The sequence below is a fragment of the Grammomys surdaster genome, unplaced genomic scaffold, assembly GCF_004785775.1.
Source record: "Grammomys surdaster isolate TR1022 unplaced genomic scaffold, NIH_TR_1.0 125834, whole genome shotgun sequence".
NCBI classification, from domain to species: Eukaryota; Metazoa; Chordata; class Mammalia; order Rodentia; family Muridae; genus Grammomys; species Grammomys surdaster.
Window position 1 is genome coordinate 836,410 of NW_021620662.1, and position 25,256 is coordinate 861,665.

General features: G+C 40.5%; 1 protein-coding gene across 1 annotated transcript in view; it reads left to right on the forward strand.

Annotated features, from left to right (window-relative positions):
* The window catches only part of Fam160a1 (family with sequence similarity 160 member A1), a 158,276-nt gene that overhangs the window by 58,934 nt on the left and 74,086 nt on the right, over positions 1 to 25,256 (forward strand). Inside the window, exon 3 of the mRNA XM_028789475.1 lies at positions 19,221 to 19,444. Within this exon, the coding sequence (XP_028645308.1) occupies positions 19,340 to 19,444 (105 nt within the window). The 5' untranslated portion in view covers positions 19,221 to 19,339. The remainder of the gene's footprint in view (positions 1 to 19,220; positions 19,445 to 25,256) is intronic.

Here is a 25,256-nt window from a genome sequence, read left to right on the forward strand (position 1 = left end):
TTTCCTTACTGCTTTTAGTATTTTTCTTTGTTTTGTGCATTTGATGTTTTGATTATTATGTGACGGAGGAATTTTTTTTTCTGGTCTAGTTTATTTGGAGTTCTGTAGGCGTCTTGTATGTTCATCGGCATCTCTTTCTTTAGGTTAGGAAACTTTTCCTCTATAATTTTGTTGAAGATATTTACTGGCCCTTTAAGTTGGGAATCTTCACTCTCATCTATACCTATTATCCTTAGGTTTGGTCTTCTCATTGTGTCCTGGATTTCCTGGATGTTTTAGGTTAGGAGCCTTTTGCATTTTGCATTTTCTTTGACAGTTGTGTCAATGTTTTCCATGGTATCTTCTGCACATGAGATTCTCTCTTCCATCTCTTGTATTCTGTTGGTGATGCTTGCATCTGTGACTCCTGATTTCTTTCCTAGGTTTTCAATCTTCAGGGTAGTCTCCCTTTGAGATTTCTTTATTGTTTCTACTTCCATTTTTAGATCCTGGATGGTTTTGTTCAATTCCTTCACCTGTTTGGTTGTGTTTTCTTGTAATTCTTTAAGGGATTTTTGTGTTTCTTCTTTAAGGGCTTCTACCTGTTTACTTGTGTTCTCCTGTATTTCTTTAAGGGAGTTGTTTACGTCCTTCTTAAAGTCTTCTATCATCCTCATGAGAAGTGATTTTAAATCTGAATCCTGCTTTTCAGGTGTGATGGAGTGTCCAGGACTTGCTATGGTAGGAGAACTGGGTTCTGATTTTTCCAGATAACTTTGGTTTTGGTTTCTTGTGTTCTTGCGCTTGCCTTTCACTATCTGGTTAACTCTAGTGCTACCTGCACTCACTGTCCCTGACTGTAGCCTGCTTTCCAGTTATCTTGCTTGTATCAGAACTCCTCAGGGTCCAGATGTCTCTGTGATCTTGTGATCCTGAGCTCCTGGGTGGAAGAGCTCCTGGGACTCAGGCTTCCTCAGGGATCCTGAAATCCTGCTGCTCTGAGTGCAGTGGTTCCTCCACTGCTCTAGGAAGGTTCAGGATAAGGTGTCTTAATGGAGCAGACCTGCCAGGTGTCTGTCCCAGCCAAAAGTGATTTTAAAAACAGAAAACCAAGCACTCTCTCTACCCCTAAGTTTTCAAGGTTACTAAGTTTTCAACTCTGTTTCATTGCTTCTCATTTGCTTTAACATAGTCACATAACTGGCTTCACTTACATGGAACATGGCTAGCCAAATTTGGAGGTACAGCCCATGACCATAGAAAAAATAATCAATGCTTTCTTTGAACTCTTTAGGACTAAGGTAAAGGGATTCAGATTAAGTTAATCTGATAATCCACCTCTGTCATGATTTAAACCTCTTTTCCCTACATAGGACGTTTTGAGTGTCTTTAGCAGATCATAGGGCGAGAGTGTGAAACCTGAAATGTGACTGTCCCTCAGACAGAGGCATTGGTACTCCTTAGAATGTTCACTTGCTTTCTCTTTGTAGGTTTTCTTTGTGGCATGGAGCTGAATATTAGAGACAGACTCAGCTTGATTTTTCCCCCCTGCCTTGGAACAAGTTCTCTGAGCCCCTCCCTTGGTACAGCCCTGCTCTGTAGACTCAGAAGGGTGGGAGTACTTGCTAGGAAGGTCTGCACAGCATGGGTTAATATATTTCTACATTAGTAGCATAGGATGAAAGGTAAATGCAGTGACCCAGGTGTCCAGCATTTCTTTGGTACTGTGAGTATTTGAAGCTATTAAAAGGACAGCCATTTCAAGGCTGGCAACATGTTAAATTTATATCTCACCTTTATTACAAATCAATTGACTAAAATTATGGAGGCTAAATATTTCCTTACTCTGAATAGAGTGGATTATTTCTATTCAGAAACCAGGAAACTAGTGGGACTTGCCTTCATAAGTAGGGCTGTTGATTAGGTCTATTTTGTCTTCTGAAGAGTTGTCATCAAGAACAGCAGGTCTTTGGTTGCATTCTGTAGAAGTGGCAAGATATCCACAGGTATAGTCCTTCTGTATTTTCTAGCTACACTTGCAGCCCCTGGAAGAGTTTGTTTTTGAAAGAAAAAAGCAAGTACCTGGCTTAGTTTATTATTCTTGTTCTTGATGTTGTTGCAATTTATGTGTTTATAAATTAGCCAAACTACTTTTTAGCTTAACATGAAGGATAAATGCCTACTGAGTGGAAATATAAATACGCAGGGCTTTAGGTAACACAGAACTTGTGTTGCTTCCTGACATAATTTTGTAGTCAATTGGAACTATAAAGGGTCGATTGATGGAAAAAATCAATTGAGCATGCTGAAGCAGGCTTGGATTATATTTGTCAGATTGCTTTGCAGAGGAAGCGATTGCTCCATGTTTGAAGGCTTGCACCATTTAAAATAATATTTAAAACCTTTCCCTTCCTAACCATCTTTAGAAACCTCAGATGTATTGTTTCTTAGATGATGGATGGTAGCTGTGCTTGCTACATGCCATCTTGGGTGCAGACTCTGAGGTGGTTATCTGTGGTTAGGATCTGTACTCTGAATCTATTCCTGGCCCAGGCAGAAGGCATTTATTACCAACCATAAAATCTCAAGACCTGGTTTGGCCATTCAGAAAGCTGTGATGATGGATAATAAATGATTATCAAACTTTCTTAATCATGGGTATGGGCTGCCCTCAAGTATTCAATAGAGAGCAGTTTCTGGGAAAGGGCTGTCAGTAGCAGTGCTTCTCCCAGCTGAGAGAATAAATCTCTCAGTTCCAAGAAGACAGGACTGCCTACACAGCCACAGCCATGTACTGATCTCAGTAATTGTTGCACCTAGGACAAGGGGAGGGTAGGAGGACCTCCTGTGTATGCACCAACACATTTTGCATTGCCCTACATGGGTGTTTCTTCTATCCCTCTCAGCTATGTAGCAACACATGTACTAAGCTTGGGACTAAGGAGCTGCTTTTGGTGAAGCCATTCAAAGCTTTTTCTCTTGGTCACAGCTACAGAGTGATTCTTGATTTCTCCCTTGCTATCCTCCCAGTACTGATCCTGCATCCTGCCAGCAATATGACTTCTTTAAGTCTTGATCCCTCCTTCTATAAAATGGGAAAAGCAGTCCCCACCTCACTGGGTGGCTGTAAAGACGAACTGACAATGTAGGGTGGTGTCTGGCGTAGAACACTCGCTCCGTGAAAGGCAGCCTTTCTCCCTGGTGGCCATTGCTATCATTTGCTGGAGCAAGCCTTTCCCCAGTGTCTTCGTAACTGTTATTTGTTCTATTGCTGTGAAGCCACGGCACCACCAAGGCATGGAAATAACTCATGAGTGATCAGAGTTAAGCCTCTCACCCTCCAGAAGTCCTGAATCCAGTTTTAAAGAACTATACCAGGGCCTGCATTGCCATAGGGAGACATAGTTAAAATAAGAGGTAGAAAGAGGAACAATGTTAGTAATGTTAGTAGGCAGGCTTAAGAAGCTGCTATGTAACAGGCACTTAAATTTAGCACAATGTTGCTCAGCTTGGCAAACACATGGATATTGACTGAAATTATAATGGGCAATATTCTATTTTGAATTTTACCCTCCCCCTTTGTCTGTCTGTCTATCTGTCTGTCTCTGTTTGTGTGTATGTATGTGTGTATGTATGTATGTATATATACATATATATGTATACACACACACACACACACACACACACTTGTGTAGGAGCCAGAGGTTGATGTCTGATGTCTTTCTCTGTTGTTCTTCATCTTACCTTTTGAGCCAAAAATCTTTCACTGAATCTGGAGCTCATACTTTTAACTAAGCTATTTGGTCAATGAGCCCCTGGGGTCCATTCTCATTTGCTTTAACATAGTCACATAACTGTCTGGCTTCACTTACATGGAACACGGCTAGGTTCAACACCAAGGTTGCAGGCTGAAGCCACGGTGTCTAGCTTTTTTACTAGGGGATCTGAAATCAAGTTCCCATGCTTGTGCAGCAGGCACTCTATCCAGTGGACCATCCCTCAAGTCCTCCTGCTTGAACTTTTAATATCCACTTTTTCTTTGACCTATACATGGGACAGGAATGTATGTAACAATCTCTTCTAGTCCAAACAGGTGGAGTTAGATTTTAGGATGTCAGGTAAATATATCCAGTTACTTCTGCTAAGTCTGCAACCATTTTCAGTGCATGTTATCATTGCGCCAAGCAGAGGATGTTCTTATATACCTACTCATATAGTCAGTGCATGGAACTAGTTTGAACAGGTTTGCTTTTTGTTTTTTAATTTCTATTATATTATTATCCTATTTAATGACTTTGAAAGATTTTTTTTCTAAGGAGCCAGACTAGAATTTTTTTAAATCACATTTTTTGGGATAGCAGGTTCTGCTTTCTGCTTCTCTCTACAATGGTATAAACTAGATTGAAGAGAGGAATCACAGGGGATCTGTCCAGAAGCTTACTTGTTTGAAGCGCCCAGAGACACTGGCTCTTTGATCTCCTGTGGAGTGCCTCTGATCGTTTATTCTGTAAGGTGTTTCTGTGTCCATGTGATAGATGTTTTACTGACCCTAGTAAATGGAAGAAAATTTCCCCTAGCCTTTAAATATATTGCCTTCCTCATTCTTTCTAAAACATACTCTCCTTGGGTAAGAACATTTTAGAGACATTTGGCACCAAATCAGCAGGATTGTGGCGTTTAATGGAACGTGAAGTTCTGAGAAGAGGTTTGATTGGTAAGACCCCATTTTTGTTTCCTTTTCCTTGACTGCATCCTTCAAATCGGATAACAAAAACAACCCCTTTCTTCCTCCCTATCCTTTCATTTCTCTTTCCTGAAACAAGAGTATCAAATTTCACTGAATTTTTTAAGGCAGCATCTGTTGTCACTTTCCTTTCTTGCCTTGAAGGGAAGAAAGAGCTCATAGGTATATAGAGTAAATTAAATTATGAAGAGAATAGTCTGTGAGTTAAACAAGATCAACCAAGGTTTGGGAACAGATTTGGAGGGATTGCCATATTGTTGTAGAGTCTAATCCACACTTCAGAAAATGTTAGTCGTGTTGACAGACCACTGATTTGACTAATTACTCTATAGGCTGGATAGCTGATTCAATTGCTCAAGTCACCTAGTAATTTTGATCAAATCAATGAGTAATTATGGTTTTTTTGGTAGGCAATAAATATAGAATACTGATTATATTAGATGAAGGATGTGACTGTGATTGCATTATGTAAAATATTTCATTCCAGCACTCCTCTGCTTTTTCCTTATGGATGAAATTCTCAACAATTGAGAGTTGTGCCAATTTTTGAAGACAATCTCTCTCTTCTTTCAATAAACACTATATTTATGTGCAATATTCTGCAATAGTAACAAAATACTCAGACTTTAGATATGATCAATCTAGTTGTTTTGGAAGCCCAAACAACCAAACATGACCAGATTTAAAACAAAAGTTCTCTTTCTAACTCTCACATAAAGAAGCTATAGATTAGCTGGAATTTATGGCTGCTAATTTTCCTTTCTATTTATTAGTACCTGAAACCCAGATAGGTTTATTGTTTGTTTCTGTTCACTAATTATCCTTTCCTTTCCTATTGAAAAATGTTTCAATAGAGAATCCTATTTATTCTTGAATTTCTAATTGGCAGTGGTTTTAATACTATATTTGTGGGAATAAGTTTAAAATATTTTAGAAACAGAGACATGTTTACATAGTAGAAAAATCTGTCTTTTAATTTTATCTGAGCTATCTGTTGGATGGCTTGCCAGCTTTAGAGTCCTTGCATATGAAAACAGAAAATATGTGTATCTATAACGTGCATGGAACACGGTGCACATTGCGGAGTACAGAACTCCTGTTTGTGAAGCTTCTCCAGGGGAGTTGCAGTGAAAATGTGTTGTGAAGCCCACTGTGTATGCCCTTGGCTCCATGATGTCTCCCACTCAAAAAGCAAGGAGCAAAACAAAACCCAGAGATTGAGGAAGTACAGGACAGTGAATTCTGAGCTTCAGGCCATTTTTGAACGTATCTTTGAGGGACTGCAGGTGTCCACTAGCTGTGTCCTTGCCTGGGTGTAGTTTCTACTTGCCACCTTTCCATGGTGAGAGTAATTCTTGCACCCAATGACATGTATTCTTTTTGTACACCTTGAATCCTACACCAACTGCTTTGTTGGGTTCTCAACCATTTATCCACCTTAACAAGAAGTATGCTGGCTTCTTTAAAATACCTTGTTAAGGGATTGTTGGTCATAATTTTGAATATTCTTCATGCCTTGCCTTATATAATGTTATAATGTAGTCCCTAGAGAAGTTACAGATGTACATTTTATTGGTATAGGGTCTTATCATCAATTTTTGACAATTCTCTAGGGAAGATAGATGATAGAGCATGTATAGATTAATATTATAGAATATTGTTTTTGCAAAAGAAACTAGGTTTCATTTTTGTTTCCTATTCCTTTTACAATGCCTTTGATTTATTTGTGTTATTGTTTGTTTATTTGTTTATTTAATGTGGTGCCAGGGGTCACACCTAGGACCTTACTTGTGCTAGACAAGAGCCCTGTGTGTGAGCTGCATTTCAGGCCTCCTTTGCATTTGAAAGTTAATTGAGTCTAAAGTACAGATCACTTTGTAGTGGAAATAGGAACCATTGCCTGTTCATAGGCAGCCATTTCTACCTCAAGCGCCAACTCCAGGAGCGATAAGACACCAGTGTGAAATGTGTCTGAAGCACGACTTAATTTAGAGCAGTCTTTGATTTTTCTTTTCTTGTTCCTCCCTCCTAATAAAGACGTTGCCACACATGTATTAATGTAGTGAAGTTTAATTAAAGAAATATAGACAGCCTGGAACCATCTAGACTCTGACAGTTGCTACAAAGACAGGAATACACAAACTGAGGCAGATAGATGTAGGATAGCTGCCACTTTCAGTTGTTCTGGGCCTTTCTCCTCATGAGGCTAGCCTTTTTGTAGGTCTGCTTGGCAGGTAGTAGTGGCAGCCAGCCAGCCAGCCTTACTGTGACCGAGGAATTTCTTAATATAAGTCATTTTAGCTTTTGCTATTATTTTTTGCAGAAGTAGAAAGCCTAAATTCTGGACCTAAAAGCAGGCATTGGAGCCTTTGTTACTGCTCAGAGCAGATTACACAAGAGCTTTTCTGTTGTCAGATCCCTGAAAGGTCAGCAACTGATGCTAATCCTCACCTCTGTGTACAACGCTAGAAGTGCATGTGCAGGTGGGCATGTAACTGGTGCACAGCCTGTGTGCCTCACTCTGGAGTAGTACCACACTATGAAGTGGGTTGGCCAATCTCTTGCCCAATTCTGCCTTAGAATTCCACAAAATGATGACTGTGGCAAAAAGAAGCCATCCTTCAAAGCAGTCAGATCTGCTCTTAATGACTGAATGTTTTGAAAAGAGAATGTTTAAGAAACATTCAGGGTCTGGAGAGATGGCCCAGTGGTTAAGTGAGAACAATGGCTGCTCTTCCAAAGGATCCAGGCTTGGTTCTCAGCACCCACATGGCAGCTCACAATTCTCTGTAACTCTAGTTTCAGGGGATTCAATGTTCTCTTCTGACAACTGTGGGTGCGAGGCACATGGAGCACAGACATATATGCAGGTAAAAACACCATACACATAAAAGAATTATCTATATTTATAGGTAATGATATTTGGCTTTTATCAAGTCTTTAGCCTTTAAAAAAAATAAGCCAGATTTTATAGAAGTTTTACAAAATCCTTTAAGAAGTCAAAAGTAGAAGAGTCAGGAAGGTAGTGTTAAAGATGCTGCAGTGTGACTGTGGGAGGCAGTAGTGCAGGACTCTGTCTGTGCTGGGAGAAATCTTTGTAGTGAGCTATGCTTATGTTGACTCACTTTGACATCCCCCTCCCCTCTTTTCTTGTCTCACAATGCAATCCAACCTGCTCTTGAACTCACGGTCCTTTTGCCTTGCCTTCTAAGTGATGGGACTATGGAGATATGTCACTGCACCTAGCCTTATTGTCATTTTTCTTAAAAAGAGCTCCTTGAAAAATGTACTGAGAGTCTTTGGAAGTCATCTTGGGGTGGGGGGCTCAGGACTGTATCTGGAGATCCACTGGTCCCTTTGACAGAAAGCTTGATAAGACATTAAGTTCGTGATTACTAGAGCTATGGATGCCACAGACTGAAAACAAGATGTGTAAAGTCAGTTCTGCTGGTGTTATTGCACAGCAATGATAAAATAGCCTTTAAAATCAGTGCTCTGTAGAACAAGATCGCTACTCTTCTGAAACCTTTACACTTTCCCAGCATGTGGGTTTGGTCCATATTTTTTGCATTGGACTTTAACTGCCTTACCACTACAGATGTGCAGCCGGCCCTTTCTCTCTTAGGAGGTCCATATCTACAGATTCAACTAACCGCAGATGGAAAAGATTCAAGAATAAGAATGTTGCGTCTGTGATGAACACATACAGATTTTTTTGTCTTTGTTCCCTTGACAATACAGCATAGCAACTGTTCACATGGTTTTAAGTTATAAGTACTCTAGAGATGATCTTCTGTGTGGTGGATCTATAGATCTTGGCATTACGGAGGTCCTGGAACCAATCCCCTAAGCATGTTGAGGAACCACACAAGTTGGCTTTCCTTTGTAGGTGTTTGTTTGAAATGTCTTTTGAGTACTGCATGGCAGCAAGCATATTGTATTAAGCTACTCATTCTCCCTGCAAACTGCTGTCATGGTACAGATACTTTGATTTTCTCCAAGAGCTCAGAAGACACTGAAGAATGCTATTATTGCTATACTTCAGTTGGACTTGGGAACTTTCTCCTTTGTTTAAGATATTCTCCTTTTTATTAAATTATTTTATTTATTTACATTCCAAAAGTTGCCCTTCCTGGTCCCCCAGGCCCCAGCCTCTGAAAGGATGCTCCCCACCTAGCCATACCCCCACCTCACCAGCATCCCTCTTTTCTGTGGCATCGAGTTTCCACAGGATTAAGTGCATCCTCTCCCACTGAGGCATCTACTACACATGTGCCTGGGGTCATGAACCAGCCCATGTATGCTCCTTAGTTTTTGGTTTAGTCTCTGTGAGCTCTGAAGGGTCTGGGTTAGATGACACTGTTGTTCTTCCTATGGAGTTGCAATCTCCTTCAGCTCCTTCAGTTCTTCCTCTAACTCTTCCATATTGGTCCCTGATCTCAATCCAATGGTTGGCTGTAAGTGTCTGCATTTGTCTCAGTCAGTTGCTGGTAGAGCCTCTCAGAGGACAGCCATGCCAGGCTTCACATACATGCATATTGTCTGCACACACAATATGGCCTCAAGTAATAGTGTCAGGATTTGATGTGTGTGTGCATGGGATAGAACCAAAGTAGAGCTGGTCATTGGGTGGCCTTCCTTTCAGTCTCTTCTCTATTTTTTGTCCCTGCATTTCCTTTAGACAGGAACAATTCTGTGTTAAAATTTTTGAAGATGGATGGGTGGTCCCCTTTCTTCTCCTTCCTCCCCCCCTCTCACTTAGTTTTCTCCTTCCTCTGCCTCCCATGATTATTTTGTTTCCCCTTTAAGTGGGTTTTAGGTATCCACACTTGAGCCTTCTTTCTTGTTAAGCTTCCTACAGTCTGTGAGTTGTATCCTGGGTATTCTGAACTTTTGGGCTAATATCCACTTATCAGTGAGTACACACCATACATCTCCCTTTGAGTCTGTGTTACCTCACATTAGGATGATATTTTATATTTCCACCCATTTTCCTGCAAAATTCATGATGTCTTCATTTTTAATAGCTGAATAGTATTCCATTGTGTAAATGAACCACATTTTCTGTATCCAGTCCTCTATCGTGGAACATCTGGCTTGTGTCCATCTTCTGGCTATTACAAATAATCCTGCTATGAACATAGTGGTACACATGTCCTTGTGATATGGTGGGGCATCTTTTGGGTATATGCCCAGGAGTGGTATATCTGGGTCTTCAGGTAGAACTATTTCCAATTTTCTGAGAAACTGCCAGATTGTTTTCCAACACACACACACACACACACACACACACACACACACACACACACACTAATTATTGGACATCTGCTAAGTGGTAGTTCTTTTTCACATTGTTATAATAGAATCCCTGGCACAAACAACGTGAAGGGAAGGGTTTATTTTAGCTGTTTAGTCAGGGAATGCAGCCCATCATGTCAGGGTGAGACTGCAGCAGAGTGGCTCATGACTGTGGGGGCAGAAGCATGAGCTGCCTGGTTACATTGAAGTGACAGGCAGGAGGTAGAGAGCTTGGGCTAGAACCAGAGCCCAGGTAGAACATGGGATCTCTGCCCCATTACCCAGTGACCCTCTTCCATCTTCTCTTCGTCCATCTAAATCTCACTACCTAAAGGTTCTACAGCATCCCAAAACAGTGCCACCCATTATAGAGGACCAACTGTTCAAACACATGAGTCTTTTTACATTCAGCCATACCATTTGGCCCCTGACCCCCATAGGCTCATGGTCATCTCATAATGAAAAGTACATTCTGTCTAACTTTAAAAGTCCCCATAGTTTACAACTCCAGCACTGTTCAAAGTCTCCTCGTAACTCAGGGTAATCTTTTAACTCTGAGTCCCTGAAAAATCAAAGACAAAGTTCTACACTTCCAGTTTACAGTGGCACCGAGTCAATATTCTGACTCTAGATGGGAGAAATGGGGGTATAACCAGGAAAAGAACAGATCAAACAAAGTCAAACCCTACCAGGGCATACGCCAACTCATGCAGTCTCATGCCTGACACCTAGAGCTCCAACAGACTTGGGTGGCCCTGCTCCTTCAGCTCTGATTTCTGGAGCAAATGTAGACTCTTCCTTGGGTCAGTTCGACTGGGAATCTACAGCTTGTCCCAGGGAATATGCTGCTTTCTTAGCACCTGAAACATTTGGGATTCCAACTGAAACCTGGGTTTCAATTTCATACCTTTACCCAGACTCCCAGTCAGGAGCGTCACAAAGGGAATACTACTCAGCTATACACTGCCTGGCTTCAATAGCTTGGTGCAAGCCCTCACAACACTATAAAACTTACGTTCTATGTTTTTGCAAAGGAGCACCATGGGAATGCTGCTGCCATGTCCAGCTTGTGATGTGGCCTGGCCCCCCTCTTCCACAGCTCCAGTGGCCTTTGAGCACTGAGCCAGGGGAGACATTTCCTTTGGCCGTCTCTGTAAGGCTGTGCTGGCAGTCTGCTTTCTCAGATGCTGTCTATTTTCTCATTCCGAGAGGATTTATATGTTTATATACTAGATGGATGCAGTCACTAGGGGCAACTCCAGGGACCTTTCCCATCATCCCAACAGAGAGTGGGAAGTTTCCCTGTAGCTGCACTCAATCTCTTAACCATAGGACCACTTTGTCTACATCCTTAAACTTACTCACATTCCTTTCCTTGCCAAGCTGCACATTTTTCACATCTTTCTTCTCTGTGTTCTGCTCTCTTTCATCTAAATATGATTAAGAGCAATGAGTGGTAACTTGAATGCTATACTGCAATGAAATTTCCTCCACCAAGCAAATGGGCCCCTCTAAAATGACACAAGCACAGACTTCATGTGTATTTGTATTAGCTTTGTGGTCTTCTGAGCTCCCAGCAGAATAGCTCAGTAAGCTCCGCCTCCAGCATTCTATGACCTCTGTCACCTGAAGCCCCAAACTCCTTCCTCTTCCCCTGAGAACACTTCCAATATTCTACAAACCACGTGGCTAGGTTTTTCCACAACAAAAAACTATTCAGTGATTCTAATTTTCTGCATTAGTTACTTTTCTCATTTCACTGACAGAATATCTGAAAGAAATAACTTAAAAGAAAGATTATTCTGGTTCACAGTCCTGGAAATTAAGTATATCATGGCAGCGATGAGCAGTGTGAGACGAGGTCCCTGGAGTGGGAGGCAGCTTGTTCCATTGCAGTGGTGGTCAGGATGCAGGGTGTTGTGCCAGAACTGGGGATGGGCTGCAACTAGCAGTTCTGCTTCTCAGCAACCTACTTCCCTCAGCTCACCCCAACTCTAAAGGTTCCCAACCTTTCTAAGTTGCTTGGCATCTGGAGAGCAAGTGTGCAGATATGTGAGCCTGTGGGGATATTTCACACTCAAAGCATAATATTGGTTCACAAATGCAGTATGTGATTTAAAAAGTGGAGAGAGCATATAGTGCAATAAGTTTCCCTCTCATTGCAGCCCCCTCACCTCTAGTGCCCCCCCATCCTTACAGTTTCTGTGTCTTCATACAGACCATTTCAGTTTTATAGGGATGCGGAAGAATGCTTTGCTTTTCCCCCTTAAGTATGGCATACTATCTTTGGTATTTTATATACTGGCATTTTTCCACATGTGTATATTATAAAATACAAATATATACATAATATATAAGTATATATAATATTTAAGAGCCACCTCTTTTAAACATTGTGACTTAGTATTCATTATATGGAAATACGATAATTTATTTAACCAAACCATGTTGAAGAATATACAAGGTCTTCCCAATTGCTTGCTATTTAAATAATGGTACATTGTGTATCACTGGAGGTAGAGAGATAATAGTGATTAAAGTAATGTATCTAAGGTCTGATTTGACAGTCTCAGACTCCATATCTGAGGCCCAAATTAGACAAGTTCCCTCTCTGTTTATATGGGTGTTTGTTATCGGAAGTCACAAACCACACAACTATCACTAAAGCCTTAGGATCTGAACTATTAGGCTCTTTTGTATTCTACATAATTTTTACAATGAATAACTCTTTGAAGTGGCTTTTAAACTTTATTGAGGGAGAATAGTTGATATACCTAGTGCCTTAAATAGCTTTAAAAGTTCCAAACCAAATTTCAGGTATACATTTGCATATTAATTTTGATTTTCTTTCTTTTGCTTTTGATTCTGCTTTTTGTTCAGTTGTAGGGAATTTAGATGTGACCTAGTTGGAAGGAATCCTGTTTTTGTAAAATTAATGTGTAAAAACATGGTGGGATTATTCCTTGGTATATTAACTGCTCTGCAATCTTATTAACTGTTTTGAAGCTAGCATTTATCACAGCTTGAAGCCATTTGGAATGTGAGCATTAAGGGATAGTTTTCTTTGTGCATATTCTGTGTATTAACCAGTGCCCTGCAAGGTGGCAGAATGAGCAGTTACTTCCTTACTGAAATGATGGCCACTGAACAGTGGATGGGTCAGAACCAGACTGCAAATTGAGGCAAGCATAGGAGCATCAGAGGCCTGCTCTGTTTCTCTAGCCTAGCACTGTCATTTACTACTATGAGAGAGGCAGCATGTGGGAATGGAGTGGGGTGGACTGGGCCAGAGGATTAGAGCATGGAGAGGATTTCAATTTAATAATATTTTGTTAGGCTCTAAGAAGAGCTTGTTTAATGAAGTTGGTTCAAAATGACCATTCCCCCTCTCTGCCGCGCCCCCCCCCCCCCGCTATTAGTTGTAATTGAGGGCAACAAGGTCACCTCTCTTCAGGTGTTCCCAATATTTGAAGAGTCGTCACCCTTACATAGAATTTTATGTGGTATGCACATTTACGATAATAGATTTTTTATGTATTTAGTAGCAACTAATTTAGAGCATTCCAAGTGTGGGTTCTAAAACAATGAGTTTTCTCCTGACAGTTGTTGAGAAAAAGGCAAAGATTACTAATCATAGAATTTATGTTGAATGGTTGGTTTTTAGGCTTAAAGGAAATATACTTCAATAGTAAAGACATTACAGATAACAAACTCATTTGCAACTAGAATTCCTATAAAGATTGCTGTCCAAAGGCATTTATATTTCTTTGGTGGTTATAGCTTTGATATAGTACATAAAATAATTATTTGAGCTAGAAGAGACCCAAGGAACAAAGACTGAGTTGTAAGCACTTGCCTACGTGGGTTGTAAATGAAGACCTCCCTCCTTTGCTCCTCAAGGTCTCAGCTCTGAGAGATCGAGCTAGAGTCTGACCCCATCTGCTGGCTTCAAGGCTAAGTTCTGAGAGTTAATGCTTTTAGTTCCCAAGCTTAGAAAACAGCTCTGAACTCTTAGCTCTCTGCAAATCAACAGAACTCTCAGGAGGGACTGACGTAGAAATGTAAAGGGAGCCTGCCTTACCTTTCCAGAATTCTGGGTACTGCTCTGACCTGGCTAGTCAACCCTGAAGATGCAGCACTCCCTGACCTGTGTTCCTGACCTACTTTTCTTCTGCTCCTTTTGGTTCATTAGAGCCCTTTGTCATATATCTTCAAACTCCCCGTGTTCATGGACTCCTTCTAAGTAGGTTTGCAAATATTGGTAAGTTTCCCCCTAAAAAAATCTCCTTTTGGTTCTGTTCTTCTTAAAGATAGCTATCCCTTTGCTTAACTTTTTGTTGTTGTTGTTGTTGTTGTTGTTGATCTTTTAGAGTGAGGATTTTGGTTTCTTTGAAAAAACACAGAAATATTATGGGAATATGTTTTCATTTCAATCCCAGGTGTGGGATATGGGGCTGCTTCAGATTATCCACAGCAGCTGACTTTGATTTGCCTTGTGCTTTAGTAGGAGTGTGCTTTTGCCAGCTGCAGCTAGCTTCTGTGATTGTTTGCCTTTGGAATTCTGGGGACTTTTCAGAAGGTATATAAATGCTAGGGCCTCAAGAAGGAGGAGTGTGCGTGTACGTATGTGTGCACTGTGGTGTTGTTGGTTGGTTGTGGTTTGTTAAGTAGTTATGTGCAAAGAAGAAACAAGAAGAAGAAATTAGATATCCTCACGATATCCTCACAGCAAAGAGCAAACCTGCCTCAAGGAACTCGATACCCCTAATCAGCAGGAAGTAGTTTAATAACAAGTCCCCCTTTCCCCCTCTGTCCTTGTTTCTCCCTTATATGGTTGAAAGGATAAAATAAAAAAAAGTTGCAAATTATGGCTACAATAATTCATTGTGAGAAGTTAATTGTATTTAGAAGATAAAAGAAGCAAAGAATAGTATGAGATTATATGTAACTAAATGCCAAAGCACTTATAATTTATGTTCACTCTGCTAGTGAGAGAGAGAGATATGCCAAAAATAATCACTGGAACTTCCTGATGATGTGATTTTTGACACATGCCTAACTTTCCTAAGTGTTGTAGCTTTCCAGAGAATAGGAAGTGAGGCTGTGTGAGCCTAAGCTAGAGGCAGTTTTACACTGGGACGAAGTGTGGTCAGGAAAAGCAGAACCTCAGCTTGTTTGTAAAGCACTGGACTTCACTGTGACATTTTATCCATGCATGTGAATATGCTTTGTTCTTCTTGATGGTCTGCTTCTGAGAATATAGGGAAAAGGAACCCTTAGGACTTCTACTTTGATGATTATGTCTCATATTGTATAATTCTGTAATATGGAGCATATGTTTATTCTTTTATAACCAAATACTAAAATATATGGTCATTCAAAACATGGCCAATAAAACCATGATTCTTATGGCTGCTATTTCTGTTACCATTAATATTTAATATAAATTTCTTTCCATATTGATGAGATAAAACATTTCTATATATAATATTAAAGTTAGGAATGTAGCCAATTGTAATGTCTTTGGAAATGATATAGTTGGTTCCAGTTTCATTGTGAAAATTTTGTGATTAAATTCTAGGCTGTTATAAATGTATTTTGACATTTTTTGACTTCTCCAAATAAAGAATTTAGCAACTATACCCTGAAACCTGTTTGTTAGCACTGTTACCAACAGTATTCTGGATAGTGTGTATGTGTGTGTTAATAATTTGTTTGAAGAAAGAAAACTATCACTTGTTCATGTTGGAGCATTGTGCGGAGCTCTCTCAAGCATGAAATTTGAGTTGCCAGGCACATGTGTATTTATGGGAAGTGTTTGGTTCTGTATGAAGAATGACAAATGTCGCCCTAACTGTCTCAATGCCACATGGCTTAGACTGAGAAGAGCAGAGGGCACAGAGAAATGACTGCCATGCTTGTGACTCACACATTCCAGTTAGTGGCCACATACCTGTTTCTAGCTTTTGATTTTCTTTTGTCTCTGTGCTTTGTTTCCTTTGGTCATGATCTAGAAATGCAGAAAAATCATGGAAATAATGTAAAACCGAGGAAAATGTAGACAATGTATTGAAACTGGCAATCAATGAAGTATGTGTCCTGATGTAGCTTTCATAAATATGGAGCTGTCTTGCTCGGCTTCATATTGCCCCAGAGAACACCAGATATTTAATTCTCTAGTACCTGAACAAGAGAGGTCCATGGAAGCAGCTGGTGTGTTTGCAGTCTTTGTGGCTGTGTTGAGGATCTTCTGGCACAGATTTTTCTGTCTCCAATTTAGATTATCTAACTTGTTTCATTTCTTCTTTTTCTCTGAAGTTTTCTGTTTGTTGTTGCTTCTGTATCCTGTCTCAAAAAGTGTGATTGGAAAAGTATAAACCAATAGAGCTATGTTTTCCTAGACAAGATGGATTCCTTGAGGGAGTTGGGCCAGGAATGTACTGTAGCCCAAAAGAAGAATGTAATGTCTTAGAAAATGCTTTGGGCTTGGGAACCAGCGACTTGGCATTGTGTTTCTATCAAAGCTGACTTGTAAGCTCAGAGCCTTGGCTAAGGTGTTTTTCCTCTGGATTGCATTCTTCCATCTCTGAGAAGCTAAATATAAGTTCTCTCTGAGAACTGTATTAAAGCACCTTAGAAAACAGCACTCCTCCCCCTTTTCCATTTTCTTTACTCTGAGGCAATTAGGAGGATGTATGTTCTTCTTTGCTTTGAAGAAGGACTTTTAAATCCTGGAGTTAGAAAGTATCTTAAGATGTCTTGCAGTTTTTCAACCTCTGGGATAAAGTAGGTGCTTTGATTGTCTTTGTTATCACTATAGCCCCTGGATAAAGGTATTGGTGGTGTCTTAGACACATATAATGCTTGGGACAGTGAGCACGTTAACTCATGAAATCCAGATTTATCACTTGGCACACAGCTGCAAAGTTAAACATTGTAAGCAGTAGCCAGGTAATGTAGGCTAAGTGAGGAGACCAGGAGCTGAAGTCCATGCTCTGCAAACATGGTTGCTGCTCCCACTGTTTAGCACATCAGCTGGATCCAGTGCAGTACAGCTACTTATGGCAAAGGGCCATGGCCACTGGCAGACAGTGTTCATTGAAAACACCCATTTGTACTACTAACAAATACAGGTTTGAGAACTCAGATATATCTACAGTAAACATGACTGTGGAAGTTTTCACAGGCTGTTTTCCTCAAGCATGTAATGTGTAGACCTTAGATAGGCCATCCTTTCTACATAGCCTACTACTCTACTGCTCCTCCATTCTTCTTTAAAAGCATACTCAAAATTATTTATTCTTGCAGATTCTCCATTCTTACTACTAACCCCTGTTTTAAAAATCCTTTCATTTTGAATTGTCCTCCCACCTATAGGAGTTCTTGTTTTTGAATGTTTCATGTTTTCTTATGTTTAATTCTACACTCAGAAAGAACTTTCCACATAAATCCAACTTGAATCAGTACCAGATCTATTCTCACATTTTTTTGTGGTTGGTGGAAAAGAACAAATGATCACTGTTCCCTTTGTGACATCCTTCTAATATGTTGAAAATAGCTAACTCCTCCAAATCTGAATACATCTGCAGTTATTTTCACATCTGTCTGTCTGTTCATCCGTCTGTCTGTCTGTCTGTCTGTCTGTGTTTGTGTGCACACAAACTCACATGCATACTCACACGTGTGCATGCCATGGCACATGTTAAGCGGTCAGAAGATAATTTACAGCATTTTCAGATTTTTCTCCTTCGACTGTGTGGAGATCTGAGTATTGAACTCAGGTTGTCCGGCTTGGCAGCAAGCTCCTTTACTGCTGAGCCATCATGCAGATCCAAGACTGAGGACTTACCAAGGTCTCTTTCTCAGTGCTCCAATAATTGTAATTACTTTCTTCTGGACTCTCTCCAATCTCTAAACTGAAAGAAATAATATTCTGAACTCTACCTAGTTCTTTTCTTGGCTGAATGAACTGGCTAGATAATACTAAAATCTTATTGCTTTTGTCAGAGATCCCTACATATTCAGGATACAGGCTGTAACCTTAATTTTTTCCAATGATGATAGTATTATAGCTAGATTTTCTTCATATTTTATCCATACAATTCATTTTTTATTTATAATTTTCTACTTTTTACTAACAGCTAATAAGATACTATCTTGGTTTTGATGGGTCATTCCTAACTGGTTTGTTAAGGTTACTTGGAATCCTATTATATTTTAGAAAAACCAGAAAACTGCACCTTCTTTATAGCCACAAAATGTTTGAGAGTCAATCTTCCTTCTTTTCTTCCTTCTTTGTCTTTTCTTCTTGTGATATAGGATCTCATGTAGCTGAATGTTTTCAATTTTACTCTAAAATCATTGAGAAACAAAACAGCAAAACTCAACTGTATTGGGCCAAGGAGTCTAGATGGTGTGTGTGTGTGTTGTTTATTCTAGTTCACATGTGTGTGCCTATGTGTGCTGGTGTGTGTACCTATGTGTGTTGGTGTGTGCCTGTGTGTGCATGTGGAAATGGGAAGTTGACTTCATGTGTCTTCCTTGATCACTCTCCACTTTATTAACTGATGTAGGGTCTGATCTCTCAGTTGAAGCAGGAACTCCTCTTGTGGCTAGTCTAGCTGGCTAGCTTGCAGTGAGGATTCCCATCTTTGCTCCCTGAGTGCTGGGATAGATAGGCACAGCACCAACCAAGCTCTTCTGTAGGCTTGAGAGCTGAAGCTCAGTCTTCACATTTGCCCAGCAAACCCTTTATTCCCTGAGTTGTAGCCTCTGGAGCTCACCCATGGGTAAGGAAGCTATTTTTTCCTGAGACGGTTGATTTGCAGTTTTCTTATTAGTCTGTGTTTCTTAAACTTCAGTGAAGGTCAATAGCACAGTTTCTTATTTAGTTGTAGAAACTAAACTTGGGTGATTTGGGTCAATAACTTGTGGATAGTGAATGCTTTCAGTGGGAAGAAGAAACCTCATAATTGTTTAATACATGCATATAGGTTAGTGGCACCTTAGTTTACAATTTTTTAGTAACAAGTTGAAAGACTAGGAGAAGTTTTAGGTTGAATATAAATAATATGGTCTAACTATCATATAGCTACTATTTGTGTTGAATTTTGTCTATCCTATTATTTAAATTTAATAGCCAGTGTCCTGTTTAATATATGAACATAAGATGCATTTTTTTTTGTTATTGTCATTACAGGTTTTGGAAAATGACCATGAAGACTGAAGAAATTACATTTTTAACATGATACTTGGAGTTAATGACTGCTTACGACATTTTCTTGAAAATTAAATATGACTTAGAAGCATCGAAAGTTTATGATGTCATCGGTTTCAACAGAAAGCAAACTCCAGCAGGCTGTGAGCCTGAAGGGAGTTGACCCAGAAACATGCATGATTGTGTTTAAGAACCACTGGGCACAGGTAATCTATGAGCTCCATGTCTTATGTTGGTGTCAGCAGCCGCCCCAGTCTCTGTCACACTGTGCCAAGATTTCCTACTCTGTGACAGCTAGCTGGCTTTCTAGAAACATTGGATGGGAAGGGACCTTTTAGTCAAGAGAAAAGCAACTTTTTCCTTCTGATTTCCAATAGGGCGTATCTGATTAAAAACACAGTTTCACAAAGGACTTGTCTATGAAGCATTTGCTAAGTACTGTGCTGAAGACTTCAAACGTTGTATGTCATTTAGTCTTCTTCAGAAGCCAATAAGGTAGTTTGTAGAGAATGAGTTAAATGACTATTTGGAGGTTCTGCAACCAATGAGTTACCAAGCCAGATCTTGGTACACAGACCCCAGTCCCTTGAATCCAAAGCCTGTGGGGTCTAACCTCAGTGCTTGGCCATTGTCAGGCCTGTGAACACTATACAATGTAAGAGAAGGTATCTGGCTGTGTCTGAATCGTCTTTTCTAAGCACATTAGTTTCTATAGATGATTCATTCTGACTTCTCTGTAGCTTTTCTCTGATCTGCTGGTGTGGATAATTAAGGGGTGAATGTTTAGAAAATTTACCAGCTGCCCCTTTCCACAGGAAGCTTGCAGGTAGTAAAATAAACAAAATTGGTATTTTTTTTACTACTTGTCCAATGTTATACTCCCCAGGTGAGCTGGTAAGTGGCTATTTATGTGACAGTTTTTTAATGACTACCAGGTTCCTTCCTGTGTCTGGAAACAACACATGGGTTAAAGCCCTGAGCCTGTAAATCACAGCAATTATAGGGGACACAGTTTAGATCAAAAGAGAGCAAAATCAATTCTGCTTCTGGATTGTTCTCATTTCATAGTTGCTTTTCACTGCCCAATGTAAAGCTTCCATGAATTTTTGTGCTTTTCCATTACTCTGAGTTATTGTTCACATTTCAATGGATTTATTGTGGGTACTGAGTTCACCACTCCTGTAGTAAAGGAAAGAAAGTAATTCAGGGTTATTCTTGATAATTAGATAACTACCTTTGGCTTTGCACGGTTTAAAGCATTTTAAAACAGCAGTTCCAAAGTAGGCCAGTAAACCCTGAGAGATACCTGTTTGAACGTTTTCATTATTTTGTGCTTATGCCATGCACAGTGTATCTGCATATTACTATATGCTCACTTATTTATTTACTTAAATGTTTGTGCCTATTTTTAGAGTGGTTTGCTACACTGCTGGCATTTTTAGCTTACCCTCCATTTGACTGGTGAAGCCTACCTTTTAAATGTGAAATCCTTGCTCTGGGACCACTGAGTTTGCATATAATACATTTGATTATGAACCTTCCTTCTGAGGTTGCTGTGATGTGATCCACTTGGCTTTGGGTGCTGGGATTAGAGATACAGATACATCACTGACCTCCTGACGGTGTGTAGGTAGATCATCTGCCCTGCTCAGGCCTGTCTATTTCTCCAAAGCAGTTGGAGTGCTGCTAGAATGTCCTATATCAGGATTGTATCTACTTTTTCTCACACTGTTGAGAGTAAATACTGGTTCTAGAATCCTATTGGTCATTTCCGTATCCAGTATGAATGGCTTAGATGTTCTCAGACACTGTGCTTTATCTGAAGCACAATGCAGGTGCTTAACACCCTCCTGTTGAAATATAGAGCTGAAGATTAGACTATCTTGTTAGGGGGAATGATGTTAGTCATTAAACAATTCCCGCTGTAAAGTGTGAGCCTGTCTTATGATGGTCCAGCCATTTCCTTGACTCTGGCTAGGTTTTCTTTAGGAACAAAAAGAAAGGACTTTTCTTCTTTTATTAATTTCTTTAGACTTGGCTTTTCCTTCTAAATAAATTTGGGAAATGCCTTCAATCTCTGTCTACAGAGGTTCTGGGAACCTTTCTGTTAACTGTATGAATGAAAATACTGGCTGAGAAATCAATTCAGGTAGGTAGGTGTCTAAGTGGCTGTTTCCCCTTAGAGGCTGAGTTAGCCAACAGTTCAAGGACATCTCTGGAGCATCGTATGTGGGATAGCTACAGGAATTGAGTCAAGGGAATGGGCTGTTGTGGGTGGGAGTGGTGGAAGAAGTCTCAGTTTAGGCAGCTTGGTTGTGGAAGAAGTTTTGATATCAGAGGAAGGACACATTTCAAGAAGAATATTGTTAATAAATGCTGTTTTGACTTTTTTGTTGGCAAAAAAGGTTGGGAAGGCAAAAAATTTTAAGCAAGACAGAGGTGTAGGCTGGGACTGAAGCCCTCCAGCTGTCAGGACTGGCTGTTGTGACTTCATCTCTGGACTTGCAGCTTACATACCTTGGCTCTTCACTGGCTTTTTCCTGCTGAGGTAAATAAAGGTCAACTCAGGCTAAACTCTGACAAGTGTACCTCTGTACCTGCTGGGACTCCAACTCCAACTCTACTGAGGCAAGCAAGAAAAGCTGAAAGGCCTCTAGGAACATGGCACAGTCAGGACTAAACAGCCACCTTTTACTTACTGGAGTGTGCCATTAACTGCTCAGTACAATGCATACAGTTTACCATAAATTAGGAAAAATGAAGGCAGCAAAAGTCTGTGCTCTCTGGATTCATCTGTGTTAGAATACTTGAGCATAAATTCAGCATAACTGACATGCATTGGGCAGGCTCTGCTATACTATTTATGAGTTGCTTCTGCTGCAGAGCTTGAGTTACACAGCTAACAGGGATGGACAGAGAAGGGTGGTTGCTTTCTGTCTTTGCCTTACTGTCAAGGACGTCTAGTTCTGTATCTAGCACAGCTCATGCCCAAGGCTGTCCATCATTCCAAGGATGAGGTCTTGAGTTACACTCGAATTTCCAAAATACCCCTGGGCATGATGTTATAGCTGAAGAGTGCTCCACAGACACCCAGGAGAAACTTCCCTAATGGTGACACTGGAGAATGGAGGCTTAGGAAGTTGTGCCTTGCGGGTCCCTGTGGCTGGAACACAGAGAAGGGCCCCCGAAAGACACATGGAGTCCGAGCTTCCAAGACTTTATTGTTCATGGTGAACGTAGATGGTCTGCGTACACCCTCCACTTAAGCCAGAGTGGGCCTTACTTAAATGGGGGTGGGGGGAGGAGAGGACGGTCACTTAATTAGCTACGCCCTCTGGCCTGTAGGTAACTCATTAATATGGAAATCTCTTGAGGCTGAAGCCTGTAGTCACGCCCTTTTGGGAGGGGCTGCTTTGACTGCAAGGCACAGGTTAAATGGAGGTCTAGATCCTGTGTAGGAGCCTGGATTCTGGGGGCGTGGCCGAAAACCTGCTGTTTCCCCATTGGGGGTCACGGTTCAAGGCCCATACCCAGCCAAGAACCAAGATATCCTTTCACGGCCCGACAGTGCCTGGCCCATGCTTCCTCTCCTCACCTTAAGTTACAAGTGGACCTGAAATCCATATCCCTTTAGTTGGACTTTGCAGTGGCATGTGACCATACACAGGCCAGAACAGTACAGACAGTTCCTTAGATCCTAGCTTCTGTGACTCTAGAATTGAAGTTGCTTGACATCCATGTCTGCCATCGTCCATGGCAAATGTCCTGACATTTCCTGTCTCTGTGCTGAAGTGCTTGCTATTCTTTCTGGTGCCTTGTTCCTCCATTCAGTTAAGCGCTGCTTCCTGCAGGACACATCTGGAACATCATTTCCTCCAGATTCTTTCCTGCACTCTTTCATATCTTTATTCTGCTCCTCAACATCACCCAGGCCTTCTTTTACTGTTCCATCAGTCACCTTATATTGCAATGGTCTGTATAACATGTTTCCCAACACCACTGTGAAGCTCCTCAGTATCAGAGGCTATTAGTGACTCACTTGTATTTCTGCTACCACAATAGAGTATGAAGTATTGTAGATGCTCAGTAAACTGTTGAACAACAAGGCAGTAAATGAGAAACATTTTAGATGAGCCAGGCAGTTTAGGAAGCCAGGTTAACCATGCACTAATTTTAAACCATTGTATAATATGCTTCCAGAAAGATCTTTGGACTTAACCTTCAGTGATAAGGAAAAGTATAGACTTGTGTTGGATTCTTAGTAATTTACAAAAACATTCTTTAATATAGCAGGTTATTGCTTTTATCTCCTGTGTATCTTTGAATTTTCTGAATGGAAGAGGGACCAAATGGAAGGAAGTCCTGAGCTACCAACTAGTAAACTGCTCAAGTAAACTGGCAGATGAGTTAAACCACCTACCCTGGTTATTTCTCATGGCACACTTGTACTCTGTGACTGCATGGACCTTGTAGTAGTCGTTGTCTCCTTACTTTTCTCAAGCAGAAGAACAGAGGAAGTGGGAGTGGCAAAGGGAGGAAGGTAGGCAAGGTGTTGTATGTTTATATTTCTACTAGTTTGGCAGCAGAAACAGGAAGAACAAGAGTTTACAGTTAGACTAGGCTATTTAGTGAGTTCTAGGCTAGCCTGGTCTACATAGTAAGACCCTTTCTCAAAAGAAAAAGTAAATAACAAGACAACAAAAAATATATTTCCATCCATCTAATAAATAAGCTAGGTCTTCTTTTTACCAAAAATTCTGTACTCCAAAAACTCTGTTTTTAAAGTGCTTTGTTTTATGGCATACTTCTACTTTGTGTCTGTATGGATCTTGTTCTGCTCTATTTATTGTATACAGAGGAAATAAGTTTTTAAAAATTGGAGAAAGCTGGGCATGGTAGTACATTTCTGTAATGCTGGCCCTTGAGGGGCTGAGGCAGGAGGATCATGAGTTTAAGGTCAGCCTGGACTAATAGTGAGACCCTGTCCAAAAAAACAAAAACAAAAACAAACCAAAAATACCTCAAGCAAGCAAGCAAGCGAGCGAGCGAGCGTCAGGACTGTAGTATAGTAATGATGTACAAGGAAGAAAGTACACTGGGTTTTCTTTTTCACCCTGGAGGAGAGATGGCTGTGAGAAAAAACTGGAGGCATGTAGTTGGCTTATATCAAATATATTCCCACGGTAATAATGAAAACTAGAGGGCGGGCCTTAGGTCTAGTGTGTCGTGTAGAGCTCTGAGTACCTTGAATCCTTTAAAGAAATACAGACTGTAACTCGTGGATTTGACATGCGTATTTGCATCTTATTTTCTTGCTCTGTTTAGCTTTGCTTTTGGTATGCATCTCGTTACAGACTAAATGATAGAGAACACTGACAGGCATGGGGAGATTGAAAGTTTAGAAGGCTCAGGAAACTCTGATTAATCTTTCAAACATCTTAGAATATTGATGTCCACTAACATTTTAAGCACACATGTTTCCTTACAGATTTACAAGTGTCCTTAAACTTGACAGCTGAAAGTCAAGTGGACAAAAGCCATGCTCCTTAAGAGAGGACCATCAGCTGGTGTTTCTGGGAGACCCTAATACTCTGAGCCTGCTGCAGTGCCAGCAGCTCCCCTGTTGTGTACTCACTTAGTATGCGGTCTGATTGGGCAGGGCTGAAGCTAAGGTTCTGTTCAGTATTTTTACTTAGATCTTTCTTCCTGTGTTCTTTTCATAGCTCTTATTTATCTTTCAAAAAGGGGTTTTATTAGCAAGTGTCCTGGCTAGGTTACTGTGATCTTGACACAAGTTAGAGTAACTTGGGAAGAAGGACTCACAATTTAGAGAATGCCTCCATAAGGCTTGTTTGTGGGCAACTCTATAGTGAGTGTCCTTTCTCAATTAGTGAGTAATGTAGGGAGGCTCAGCCCATTGTGGGTGCTGCCACCACTGGGCAGGTGGTCCTGGGTTGTATAAGAAAGCAGGCCGAGCAAACCACGAGGAGCAGGTCAGTGAGCACTGTTCCTGAGCTT